Source organism: Dichomitus squalens (genome assembly GCF_000275845.1).
Source record: "Dichomitus squalens LYAD-421 SS1 unplaced genomic scaffold DICSQscaffold_22, whole genome shotgun sequence".
Lineage (NCBI taxonomy): Eukaryota > Fungi > Basidiomycota > Agaricomycetes > Polyporales > Polyporaceae > Dichomitus > Dichomitus squalens.
The window spans coordinates 25,094-36,462 of NW_006766904.1; the positions used below are offsets into that span (position 1 = coordinate 25,094).

The 11,369-nt window shown below is 58.4% G+C and overlaps 5 protein-coding genes across 5 annotated transcripts; 2 read left to right on the forward strand and 3 right to left on the reverse strand.

The window, feature by feature from the left end:
- Positions 1-61: 61 nt before the first annotated feature.
- DICSQDRAFT_181461 (uncharacterized protein) lies at positions 62-546 on the reverse strand (the record flags this gene model as incomplete). The annotated part of the gene is made up of 3 exons (XM_007366986.1): positions 62-276; positions 368-482; positions 535-546. The coding sequence occupies 3 exons, from the start codon at positions 544-546 to the stop codon at positions 83-85; spliced, it is 321 nt and encodes a 106-aa protein (XP_007367048.1). The 3' UTR covers positions 62-82.
- Positions 547-1,646: 1,100 nt separating this feature from the next.
- Positions 1,647-2,598, forward strand: DICSQDRAFT_171327 (uncharacterized protein; the record flags this gene model as incomplete). Its single annotated transcript, XM_007366987.1, has 3 exons — positions 1,647-1,689; positions 1,745-2,136; positions 2,206-2,598. The coding sequence occupies 3 exons, from the start codon at positions 1,647-1,649 to the stop codon at positions 2,596-2,598; spliced, it is 828 nt and encodes a 275-aa protein (XP_007367049.1).
- On the reverse strand, positions 2,590-6,175 carry DICSQDRAFT_137673 (uncharacterized protein). Its single transcript, XM_007366988.1, has 5 exons — positions 5,985-6,175; positions 5,867-5,932; positions 5,299-5,806; positions 4,701-5,243; positions 2,590-4,648 (listed from the first exon to the last, which is right to left on the reverse strand). Exons 1-5 carry the CDS (start codon positions 6,097-6,099, stop codon positions 2,953-2,955), a joined length of 2,928 nt encoding a protein of 975 aa, XP_007367050.1. The 5' UTR covers positions 6,100-6,175; the 3' UTR covers positions 2,590-2,952.
- A 196-nt stretch (positions 6,176-6,371) lies between these two features.
- DICSQDRAFT_88187 (uncharacterized protein) lies at positions 6,372-9,297 on the forward strand. The gene is made up of 2 exons (XM_007366989.1): positions 6,372-8,244; positions 8,309-9,297. The coding sequence occupies exons 1-2, from the start codon at positions 6,444-6,446 to the stop codon at positions 8,875-8,877; spliced, it is 2,370 nt and encodes a 789-aa protein (XP_007367051.1). The 5' UTR covers positions 6,372-6,443; the 3' UTR covers positions 8,878-9,297.
- An 893-nt stretch (positions 9,298-10,190) lies between these two features.
- On the reverse strand, positions 10,191-11,035 carry DICSQDRAFT_148010 (LSM-domain-containing protein; the record flags this gene model as incomplete). Its single annotated transcript, XM_007366990.1, has 4 exons — positions 10,191-10,209; positions 10,651-10,759; positions 10,814-10,888; positions 10,948-11,035. 4 exons carry the CDS (start codon positions 11,033-11,035, stop codon positions 10,191-10,193), a joined length of 291 nt encoding a protein of 96 aa, XP_007367052.1.
- Positions 11,036-11,369: the final 334 nt, after the last annotated feature.

Genomic DNA, 11,369 nt, shown 5'->3' on the forward strand with positions numbered 1-11,369 from the left:
CGCCTTCATCTCCAAGTCGCTCGCGGGTTCCTGAGTTCATTCGACCCTGAGCCTGGCCGAACGTCGAGCCACCTCTCCCGGACTAGAGGCCCTCCTCTTCCGACTTGCGCGGATCCTTTGGCGGACGGCCGCGCCTGCCCGCCACGCGGTGCTGGTGGGCCAAACCCGTCGTCAGATCCCATGGGCCGTATGAAGCCTGGGCGCACTCCATAGAGCTCACCGTCTTCTTCCGGCCGCCTTTCCACTTGACGGCGGTGTCCAGCTGCAGCACCCCGTCTGCGTTCCGTTCGCGTCAGGGATCGCGCAGACACAGTTCAGTATGGAGCTCTCCATGCGTGCGACGAGCGCCAAAGAAACATCAGCGCACCTCTCGTCCACGCCGGGGCAGCCCGAGTCGAAGCTTCCGCGCTGGAAGAACTCGATCGGGGCACCGCGTTCGCAGCCTCAGGATCGCCCACGTCTTGCAGTCCAACGACGTTCGCCTACCAGACGAGATCAGCGAGCGTGCCTGCACGCGCCCACGGATATGCTCACATCGTTCGCCATTTCCAACCGACCTGTTCACATGAGGGTAGCGGGCAGCAATGGTCGCAGTGCGATTGCAAGCCACGTTAACGCTGCCGGCATCGACCTCGCTACGAGCACTAGCGCGTCGCTTGGACAGAGTCGGCTTGCCAAAAGGAGCCATTCCTCAAACCGCCAACGTTGTCGACTCTCGGCCTTGGTCCGCGTCAAGGGGTACGTGCATCCGCAGCGCAAGCCGTTCTGGACATCCTGGACATCGGCTCACGAGCTTACAGAACTGTCCTACGGCCAGCTCACACAGCACACGAGGTGTGCTTCACGCGGCGTGCTTTCGGACTGGGCGGGCCACTTCAAGCGCTCAATTCATGTCTTTCACTGTCATTGCGGTGGCCGGATCGGACGTGCACGTCCTGAGACGGTGACGTCGATTTGTCTCTGTCGTGTCCTCACATGTCTCTACCTACTATGTAATACATTTCTTTGTGTCGTCGAAACAGCACACGTCTTTTTTCTGCAAGCCGTGCAAGCCGTGCAAGCTCTCTGTGCGCGCGGTCAATCCCCCCCCCCCAAATCGCAAGCTGGGCAACCCCTCTGGTCGTCCCCATTTTATCATCACTGGACCCGCAAAAACCTCGCAATGCCACCTACACGCAACTCCACTAAAGGACCATTCTACTGCCATTGCCTGCAGCACTGCAGAGGCCAGCGGCGGGAGGTCTCGCGGAAAACATACGACGGCCACGCCTCGACCCGGCACGAACCACTCCGTCAGGGCACGCGCTCGCGGCCAGTGGCTCCGTGAAGACGACAGGCCAACCGTCCGCGAAGGGACGTAGGAGACAGCGCCGACGCACGCAAGAAAACGTAGGTGCCCTTACAACTCGTTGATCTCCTCATCTCATCCGACTCTCGTATCCGTCTAGCAGGCGCCGCGTGAGGGCGGGGGCCCGTCTTCTACAGGGGGCACTTGGATCCAATGCCCTGCCTCTATACGACTCGGGCGAAGACGCGCAGGAGTCGCCCGAGGTAGGTGTCACAACTTACACACACGGGAGTAGCGGTAACTCGAACGCGCTGACTATAATATGCGCCGAGCTTGTACGGTGCATGTACATACATATATGCGCCGTACTAGCCCGGCGCATGATCGTCGGAAGCGCAGTGGTAAAGCCGTCAATCTGCGATGCGTCAGCCGGGTTCATGTGCGCATGCTACGCAGTCTTGCACTCTGCGAGCGTGCGGTTCTCGATTGCAAGGGGCCTCTCTTCATGCTTCGTCCTGCGACATTGGCCGACGAGCCGTGGTGGTTCTCCCCCGCATAGAACCATCCCTGTCCGTTTCCAGGACGCTCCGCCGGGATCACCACAATCGCGTTTGCCAGAGCCCGACGCCAGCGAGCCTCCCGCTCATGACCAGCCTCCGGCGGACGGCGAGGCGCAGGCGGACGACGAGCCCGAACACGGCCACCGTAGCCACGACGTCACAGGGCCGCTGCCTGAGCCGACACCGGAGCCATCGAAACAGGCTGTGGCTCTCATCAACGCTCTGAAGGACGTCATCACCGCTCTGAAGAACGCATCGCTCGAGGGATCTCGCCTAGATCCTACGGCTGTACTTATGTAGATCGTATGCGTCACCCGCAGCGGGACGGGGATCTTCCGGACTTGACGGCCCCCCGAGAATCGCGAGCTCCGGCTTGCGCTCCAGCTGTTCGTCATCAACGGGCATTCAGAAAGGTCGTCTCGCCTGGACACCGCGTCGATCGTGGAGGACTACGAGGGGAGGTTCCAGCTCCCGACTTACGAGGCGATGCAAAGACTGGTGCAAGAGCTCAGCGGCGTCGTCCCGATTGTCACCGCAATGTACCCGGAGACCAGCGTCGCCTACACGGAGTGTGGTCCACCTCGCTACGAGTGGAATCTCGGACGTCATGGGTACGCGCATACAGGGCATAAGCCGTTCTGGACCTTGACTGACAAGCTTATGGCTCTGTCCTACGGCCAGCTCACACGAATGCAGAGATGTGGTTCACGCGGCGTAGTCATCGGCTTCCGAATCATTGTTGGGAGCTGAGAATTGGGCGGGGCCGACTAGATCGTAAATGTACACGGTACTAGCAGTAGCGAGGGACTCGGAGAAAGAAACTGAGATGAGAGTGACTAGACAGAGAGAGACGTGAGGCACACGAGACAGTGACAAGAGACGAGAGACATGACTAGCACAACTGCACGCACATGAACATGAACAGACAGATGAAACAATGGACACGAAGGAGAGAGGCACGGGGGTAGGGGGTAGGGTAGAGGGAAGCGACAAGTGCGAAAACTTGAGGAACAAGCCCGAGAGCATCCGTAGGCTACGCAGCGACCACCGTATCCAGCGTCCACACTATCGCCACCAGCGACTATTCAGCATTAAACGCGCCGTTCACTGCCAGTAGCCCTGCTGCTGCCTAGGCTGGTACGAGTAGAACGTGCTGCCGTCCGAGCCGCCCTGTGGGTAGCCCAGATGGCCCTGGGGGCCTTGGCTCTGAGGCTGCTGGCCTTGCTGGCCCTGCGGGACCGCGGCCTGGCTAGCGGCGTACCTCTGCGCGTAAAAGCTGCCCTGGCCAGGCTGCTGGACGCCCCGTCCGCCCTGCGGGCCCTGTCCGACACCGCCCTGACCGACGCCGACGCCGCCAGCAACATCCTTCACACCGACGTTACCGCCGTACGGCTTGTACGCGTTTTCGGGAGAGCCCGCGGCAGCGCGCTGGCCGAGCGCACCTGGGGGACCGCTCGAAGGCGCAGAGGACTGGCCGAGACCCATGAAGCCCTGCATGCCCTGCGTGGTAGAGCCGTACAGGCTCTGATGCTTGCCGTACTCGCTCGACGGCAACCCAGAGGTGACGTTCACGTTCTGACCGACCGAGTGCTGGTGCTGGGCGTGGTGAGGCTGGTAGCCGCCGATGTCGTCGTACGCGCTGCTGGGATGCTGCTGGTGTTGGCCGTACAGGCTCTGGCCATAGGGGCTCTGAGGCTGGACAGAATTGGGGCCCTGCACTTGCTTCGCAGCAGGGCTGGGTGCAGACTGAGGTCCAGGGGGGCCCTGGAAGACAGTCGGGTACTTGACGAATGGTTGGGGGACAGTGTAGCCAGAGTTGTACGGCGAGCCGTAGTACTGGCTTTGAGGGTACGGCGGGTAGTAGTAAGGGAGCGGAGGCGGGTAGCCCTGCTGCGGGCCCTGGCTAGCATTCGGCTGTCCCTGCGAGCTCGTCTGGGACGAGGGTGCACCAGGGTGCTGCTGCGAGTTCTGGGCATTGGCGGGAGGAAGACCGGGTGCGGCGTGAGGCTGCTGGGAGCCGGGCAGCGTCTTGCCGAGATCGTCGTGCCCAAGGGCACTCCGGTTGCCAAAGCCCGTAGGACCAGAATACGAGTCGTAGAAGTTTCGCTGAGACTCGCCGTATCCATAATCGGCACCACCGAAGTTGCCGAGATGGGAGCCTTGGCCTTGATGCTGACCAAGCTGACCGAACGCGCCATATGGGCTGTCCTGACTCTGACCAGCAGGAGGCGTGGGGGAGTGGAAGTACGGAGCTTCAGGTTGACGGAAGTACGAAGAGGGTCCTCCAATGTTCTGGCCCTGTCCAACGGCCGTAGGCTGTTGCTGCTGCTGCTGCGAAGGGGCCGGAGCAGTGTGTTGCTGCTGAGACTGGACCTGATCAAGGTGAGTCGGCAAGACGTGCTGACCGAATGAGTGGTGAGCTTGGCTTTGTGTCTGATGCGTCTGGTGACTAGCAAGCGAAGGCTGTGATTGCTGGGAGTAGGGCGAAATGGCGGAGTTGGCGGAGCTCGAAGGCAGCGAAGAGGGGGTCGTCAGGGAAGGCTGAGTGAGGGAGGGGGGAAGAGTGGATTGCTGCGTCTGCTGGGATACAGCAGGCAGCTGTGATACCTGCTGAGGCTGAGAAGACTGTTGCGATGGCTGGGAGATGGACGACTGGAAAAGGGGAGCGGAGGGAAGAGATGTCTGCGATGGCGGCGAGGTGATTGGTGCAGCAGGTTCCTGCGGTTGCACGACGGGAGCGGGTGCAGGTTCGGGGGCAACAGGTTGAGGAGCCTTCTGCTCCGCCGGAGATGGTTCCTGTCTGTATCTACACCGTGAGTAGTTTCAAATATGAAGCACGAGTGGGGACGTACGCGGGGGCATCGAAGTCTTCACCACCAAGGCTTAAGCTTCCGAACTGCATGCCGATCTTCTCAACACCCGAACCGAAACTGGCAGGGAGGACAACGGGCTGGTCCGTCGTCTTGAATTTCGGATTCGCCCTGTGCGGGGCAGGCGTGGGCCTAGTCGATACGGAAGGAGTGAGGGGTTTGGGAGGGAGAGCAGCCGGCGATTCAGGCGCAGGAGGTTGCACGACACCCGGGGAAATTGCAGCAGACACACGATCTGGCACCGGTTCCTCTTCGGAGATAGCCTCGGGCTGGGCAGGCTTGGCCTCCTCTGGAGCAGCAGGAGCGGAGACAGACTCGGCTTGCCGTGCGGGACGAGGCTCGTCATCCCATGTCGGTGCCTGTACTGTTGTAGGCTCCTCCCATCCCGTGGAGGTAGCGACAGGGTCTTCGACCTCTGGCGGAGGCGTGGGCTCAGGTTGTTGCACAGGCGCAGGAGGGGGACTGGGAACAGAGACAGGCGCAGGCTGGGGAGCAGGTGCGGGGGGTGTCGGTTTCTCTTGTTTCCTAGAGACGGCATATGGCATCAGTGTCTCAACGTTGAAGTGACCGCGAAACCTACCGTGCGATTTGCGCCCATGAAAGCTTCGATGTGGCTGGAGTGCTCACTACCTTCGCTGTGTTGTGTGTAGGCGCTTGAGCGGGCGCAGGCACGGCAATAGAGTGCGCGGCAGGAGGAGCTGCAGCACTTGGTGCAGTACCGTTGATGGCTGCAGTATCGCCTCCCCAAGTGGCAGGGGTGCTGGAGGACCATGCAGACGCTTCAGGATCAGCCTCGGTGGCGTCTCCGTTGACAGGAACGGGATTGGCAGGTTCAGCAGCTGCTGCATCCTTGGGGTTCTGGCCAGAGACGGGGGCCTTGGCACGATGACCATTGACCTCATGGTGAGCACCGCGCGCACCTGCGCCCCGAGCGGCGCCGCCGCGGGGACCGCCCCTAGCAGCACGACCACCCCGACCACCACGGAATTCGCCTCGTTCTCTGCCAGCAGGTTCCTTGGAGTAGGAGGAGGTTGACGAGGGCTTTTTGTCCTTCTTGCGAGTCACAGAGCCCCACTGCACCGCATGGCCTGGACGAGGGTGAATGAGGTGGGCGTCAGACGAGAGGAGACGCGTGGAAGGAGACGCACCCTCGATGATCCTGGTGGACGCAAGCTCAACATCTCCACTAACCTCAGCTAAAAGCGACTGGAGATCTAAGAAGGCCAGATGAGCGATGGGAGATGATGAGGTATAGAAGTGACGTACCGTCGTATGACCATGAAGGAAAGGCTTCCTGGAGCTGTTTTGCTTGTGCACGGTACCTGTCTGAGGGCGAGTCTGATTGGGGCTGCGCCGAGCGGAAGTTGGAGGACTTGTACATGGTGAGCGGAGCAGACGTCGGCGGGAACGCTTTTTTTCTGCAACGAGACTGAAAGGGCGAAGAGGAAGGAACGCGGTGAGGGTGTGTGTGCGCTAATGGCTGCGCCCGCGCCATTTTCGGAGGGCGTTATCCGACCCTATTCAGACTTATCCTTCCCTTCCTGGGGACTTGTCTGCGCAAATGTCCCAGGGAAAGTGCTGTGCCTTGCCTCGGGCGTCGGTCGCAGTCGCATCAATTGCCAGTGCCCCTCCAGTTCCACCGACTCCGTCCTCGCCAGCCCTCTCCCCGTTCTCTACCCTACCTCTCGCCGTGCAGAGCATTCCCAGCCTCTCTGCACCGCAGGCATGCCTCCCTCTAAGGGCCGCCCGCCAAATCTTCGCTTACAGACAAACGCCGAGAAGCACCCCGCCCAGTCCAATACTATCATTGAGCTCGCGACTCCGGTCGACCAGATAGACGAGGACGATCTCCTTCAACTCTCCTCTCCTTCCACCGAGTCCTCTGACTCTCCCACAGAGTATCAGTCTACACTTGAGGAAGACTCCGACCCCAACTCGGATGACATCTCCAAGGACCTCGCTATACTCGAGAAGCTCCGGAGGAGCGTACAGAAGAACTTGAAGCTACGGCCCATACGTTCTTCCAACTCCAGTCTGCGCGTTCAGAACCAGGACGCCTCTCCCTTCAGCTCTTCCTGGCAAGATGTCAAGGATACTCGATCACCCAGCCCCAGCTCCAGTGCGAGCCCGGCAAGTGTCTACTATACTCCTACCTCCGCCCTCTACGCCGATTCCGACGACTGGAGATCTTCGTCTTCCGATTCGTCAACATATCATGGCATCGACGCCGCCCTCCTCGTTGCACGTCTCTCCTCCCCGACGCGCCCGATACTCATAGATACCCGTCCCACGACTGCCTACCTGGCGAACCGTATCGAACACAGCGTGAATATCCCCACGATCCCCTCCCTCATTCTCAAACGTTCAAAGAAGCCTAATGGCGCCCTCCATGACATCTCTGCTCTTCGCCAGTGGATCACGACCGACGAGGGCAAGCAACTGTGGGATGGAGTCATGAGCAGCGGTGACTGGGATGGCGATGTCATTGTATACGACGACCGCATGGACGATCGTGACAGGACAAACCCACAAGCTACCGCGTGGGTCCTGCTCAGCTTGGTAGAACCTTTGTTGGAGCACGGTACGATCGACTACCTCCAGGGTGGCTTCTCTACCGCGCAGCGCCATCCGTACCTCAGGCAGCGCATAGTCTCCGACAGCACCAAGGAGGAGCGTCAGTCCACCAAAACGCAGAAAGCCAATGGTAAACTTGGCGGCGGTCTTTTCCACCTGGACATCTCAGTCACAACTCGTCCCCGCGATCTTCCCGAGCTCGAGCGATCCGCCGTGTCTCCAAAACCTATGATGCCTGCAGCCATCACCCCCTGGCATGATGCATCTGACCACACTGCACCATCCCCCGCGCCATCTCAGCTCAGCTTCTCGCGACCGCCACCCCCTCGTCGCCCAAGCGTTCCCACCTTACGCAAATTGGACACCAAGTCTGCAGAGCGTCTGAATGCCAACCTCCCTAAGCTGCAGATGCCGCACAAGTCTGCCACACTCGCAGCACCTCCAACGGGGAATGGCCTCCGCTCGAGGTCCCGCTCACCCTCTCACCTCCGCCTCGACCTACCTCCACTTTCACCGCCAGGATCCGCACGGCTTCTCTCCGTGTCCCCAAATCACTCTTCAGAATTCCTGCCGCCGCCATCACCCTCATGGGGTCAGCCAAGCACGCCTCGCATGCTGCACTCCCCATCAACACCCATATCACGATCTCCCTCCACCGCTCGCCCAGAATCATCACAACCTCCCACCACGGAAGAGCCATTCCCCGTCTTTAGTGTCTCCACCATCCTCCCAAACTTCCTCTTCCTTGGCCCTGAGGTGACAACTGAGGAGCATGTCGAAGAGCTGCTCTCGCTAGGCGTGAAGCGTATCTTGAATATCGCAGCAGAATGTGACGACGATCATGGCTTGCGCCTACGTGAGCGCTTTGAACGATACATTCGCATACCGATGCGCGATACGGTTGAAGAGGATAACATCACGCGTGGTGTTCGTGATGTGTGCGAGCATCTCGGTCAGTAATGGTCTTACGCAGATCCCCCCCTCTCTCCATAGTTCTGACGCTTTATGTCATGCAGATGACGCGCGGCTTCATTCCTCCCCTACCTACGTCCATTGCAAAGCGGGCAAGTCGCGTTCAGTCACCGCTGTCATGGCGTATCTTATCCATGCCAATCACTGGACGCTTGGACGGGCGTACTCCTTTGTGCTTGAGCGCCGCAAGGGCATATCACCCAATATCGGCTTCGTGTCAGAACTCATGACCTTCGAGGAACAGGAGCTCGGCGGGAAGTCCATTGGTGTGGTCAAGATGTCCGGTGGGGAGGGTGAGGGTGCAGCTGCCGAAGGAGACGGCGCTAGTGGCCCGGGCGGTGGGACAAACTACCAGGTCGCATTGGGCGGGCGTCGCCCGCAGCACATTCGGGAGAGTCTGCCACCCCTCTTCTCTTTGCCTCACTCCTTCGCAGGTGTCAGCGGACCTCCGGTCCTGGACGCTGCACAGATCGGAGACGCTGCACAGGAGGTGGAGATCAAGGATGCGGCAGGACGCTATCGCCACGCACGACGCGCACCTGTCGACGAAGCCACCCTCCAGCCGATGCGCCGTGTCAGTAAAGCGGGCCTAGAGAGTGCAGCGTACGTATGACCCCTCGATCGAAGACGAGTAATTTGTCTTCGCGGAGCACACCGGCCCTACGCCCGATAATGCCTACTGGCAGATTACCGCAGCTAGTTAGCTAAGTCCAAGTCGTTCATTCTCGGTGTACTTATGGGTGCTTATTCTGAGTGGCCCTTCCACGTCTCTTCGGCAGTCTTTTTCGCGCATATGCTCGTCCCTTTGTCAACCTGGCTTGGTACACGGTGTTTTAATCCATCGACGCCCCCTCTCTTTGTCTCATCCTTCCGTTCATATCACTCCAGCTTGTCCGTCTCGCTAGTAGTTACCCGCAGTCTCTGGCAACCGCACATAGTTCTAGGAAGGTCCTGTATATATCGTCTGCCATCCTGACACCATGTACATACCACGACACGCATACTATACCTCAGACTCTGATCTGATCTCAATATATCAAGGGGAAACGACTCAATGGGGACGATTGGAGGCCGTCCAGCTTGTTACAGCCCACCAGGAAGGGTGTTCAATAATCACCCGCCGGAGATATCGATCCGCATCGAACCAGCGTCCCGGAAACCGGTTGTTTCCGCGGGCTCCAGTCTATATAGTTTGAGTCGTAGTTGAGTAGTAGTAGTAGTAGTATGTCCCAGGATTCATGAATAACTCTTGGAAAGCCGTTCGTGGCTCAGGAGTGATGCGAATAGCCTCATGCTTCACACCGCAACGTTATGACCCTGCTTCGTGACTGGTGTATTTCTAGTGGATGGTCTATCTCGAATCTAGTGTTGCCGCCAAGCCGGGCCGGCTTATCCAGCTAGCTCAGCTTGTCAACTAGACGCCCAGCTTGTTGCAAGAAGCTAAGCTAAGCCGAAACGCCTAGAAACGAGCTGATCGTCAGCTCGTTTTCAAGCCAGCTCGCGGGCTAGCTCCATTGATGATGTCATAATTACCAAAGTTGGTATCTCGTAGGACCGGGAGGTCCCGGGACAGCCGCGACTTCAATTACTTCGAGATGCGTGGCTGCCATGGTATGGCCTGGTAATTCCTGGATGGATGTGTTGACTCCTCACGAGTCATGCCTTGAGCACAGCGGTAATCCTCATAATATCAAAGGCAGCAGTCACCCTCGGCACAGAACAGCCTGGGAATGTGCGCTACAATGCTGCTGGCGAGCAAGATTATAGACTCTCGTGTATCCTGCTTTCTGTCTTAATGGCTTTAGCAGCTGTGTTCGAACCACATCACATATGCAGTCTTCAAGGTAATCCAACACAGTTACTGAACTGTTGAACAATGTGTCGCTCTATTTAGTCGAATAGATAAGCCTACAGGTTCACACTGGATTACTGGTGTTGACTATTTCTGACATGCATACTCAGTGATTCCGTTGTGGCCTTCAGACATTTTTTGGCAGCTCACACCTCCTCAGGGAGATATGTTGAACTTATGCATACATGGTGTTATGTTCTGTGCATGTATACCATGTTGTTACTACACTAGGAACGATGATGCCCAGTTCGCTGTCGGCGCATGCAATGTCTTGCCATATCTGGAATGTGAGCTTGCAAGTCAAGCTGTGGCTGGGGCCTGGCCAGGGAGTTGGCGCCCAGCTAGCCGGATCTCGGCTTAGCTTGCTCCGGCTTGGTGATCCAGCGCGATCCAGCTCGTCAGCTTAGCTTAGCTTAGCTGGCTTGGCGGCAACACTAATCTCGAATCGGTCGCAATGCAAGTCTCAACATGAATACCTCCCTCTCAGTTCGATTATGCGCATGAACTCCATCCGTCGTCAATCGCAAATTCCACGTTAGGTTCGCGATTTCTTCATAGCCGTCTACAGGACTCAAGAGCGTGATCGTTGGGCCTCTGAGGACAACGAGACCTAGATTGCGTGTCGTCGGTTGGCCCTCAGGGACTAAGGTGGCTAATGAGCGCGCGTCGCGATGTTACGTCTTCGAGACACACTCACGGCCTTGCAAATTTTCTTGTACTTCATCAAGCACGAGGTTGAGTAGCTGGTCATAGCCCTTGAGCACTCCGGTCACTAGTTTGACAAATAACGTCAAGTCAAAGCCACAGATAGCTGGCGCAGGATCGCCTGACCTTCCCGTCCGCCAGTGAACTTGACCCGAATGCGTTCGTTCACGTATTTAGCGAGGTCTAAGATGGCCTCACGCTTCGGTTTATCCATGGTAGGCTGAGGACTAGCATGTGGACAAGCGGTTAGATTGTACACGCAACGAGAACAATGCGACGATGAGGACGTACGGGCCATTTCTACCGCCCCTTGAGGCGGCGGCAGCACCTCGGAATCCTCCTCTGCTACCACCACGACCCTTCAGCACTCGAGGTCATTGGTGAGCAGAGGACGAAAGTGAAGGAACATACTCTGTCAGACATAAGGGCACGTATGTGGTTCTGAGTGGTTCAGAACAGTAGCAGGATCGCCTTGAGCAAAGACCAGCGTTGACAGTCCGTTAGATACGCAGAAGTTGCTATGGCCAGCTCGCGGTGCTGATGAGTGT

What these genes read in the sequence shown, in the direction of transcription:
- DICSQDRAFT_137673 (XM_007366988.1), bottom strand. Translation starts at nt 6,099, where the DNA reads ATGTACAAGTCCTCCAACTTCCGCTCGGCGCAGCCCCAATCAGACTCG. An exon ending in TCATGGGCGCAAATCGCACG is followed by an intron (nt 5,244 to 5,298) that starts GTAGGTTTCGCG and finishes TGCCGTCTCTAG; the next exon opens with GAAACAAGAGAAACCGACAC. An exon ending in GAAGACTTCGATGCCCCCGC is followed by an intron (nt 4,649 to 4,700) that starts GTACGTCCCCAC and finishes GTGTAGATACAG; the next exon opens with ACAGGAACCATCTCCGGCGG.
- DICSQDRAFT_88187 (XM_007366989.1), top strand. Translation starts at nt 6,444, where the DNA reads ATGCCTCCCTCTAAGGGCCGCCCGCCAAATCTTCGCTTACAGACAAAC. An exon ending in TGATGTGTGCGAGCATCTCG is followed by an intron (nt 8,245 to 8,308) that starts GTCAGTAATGGT and finishes TATGTCATGCAG; the next exon opens with ATGACGCGCGGCTTCATTCC.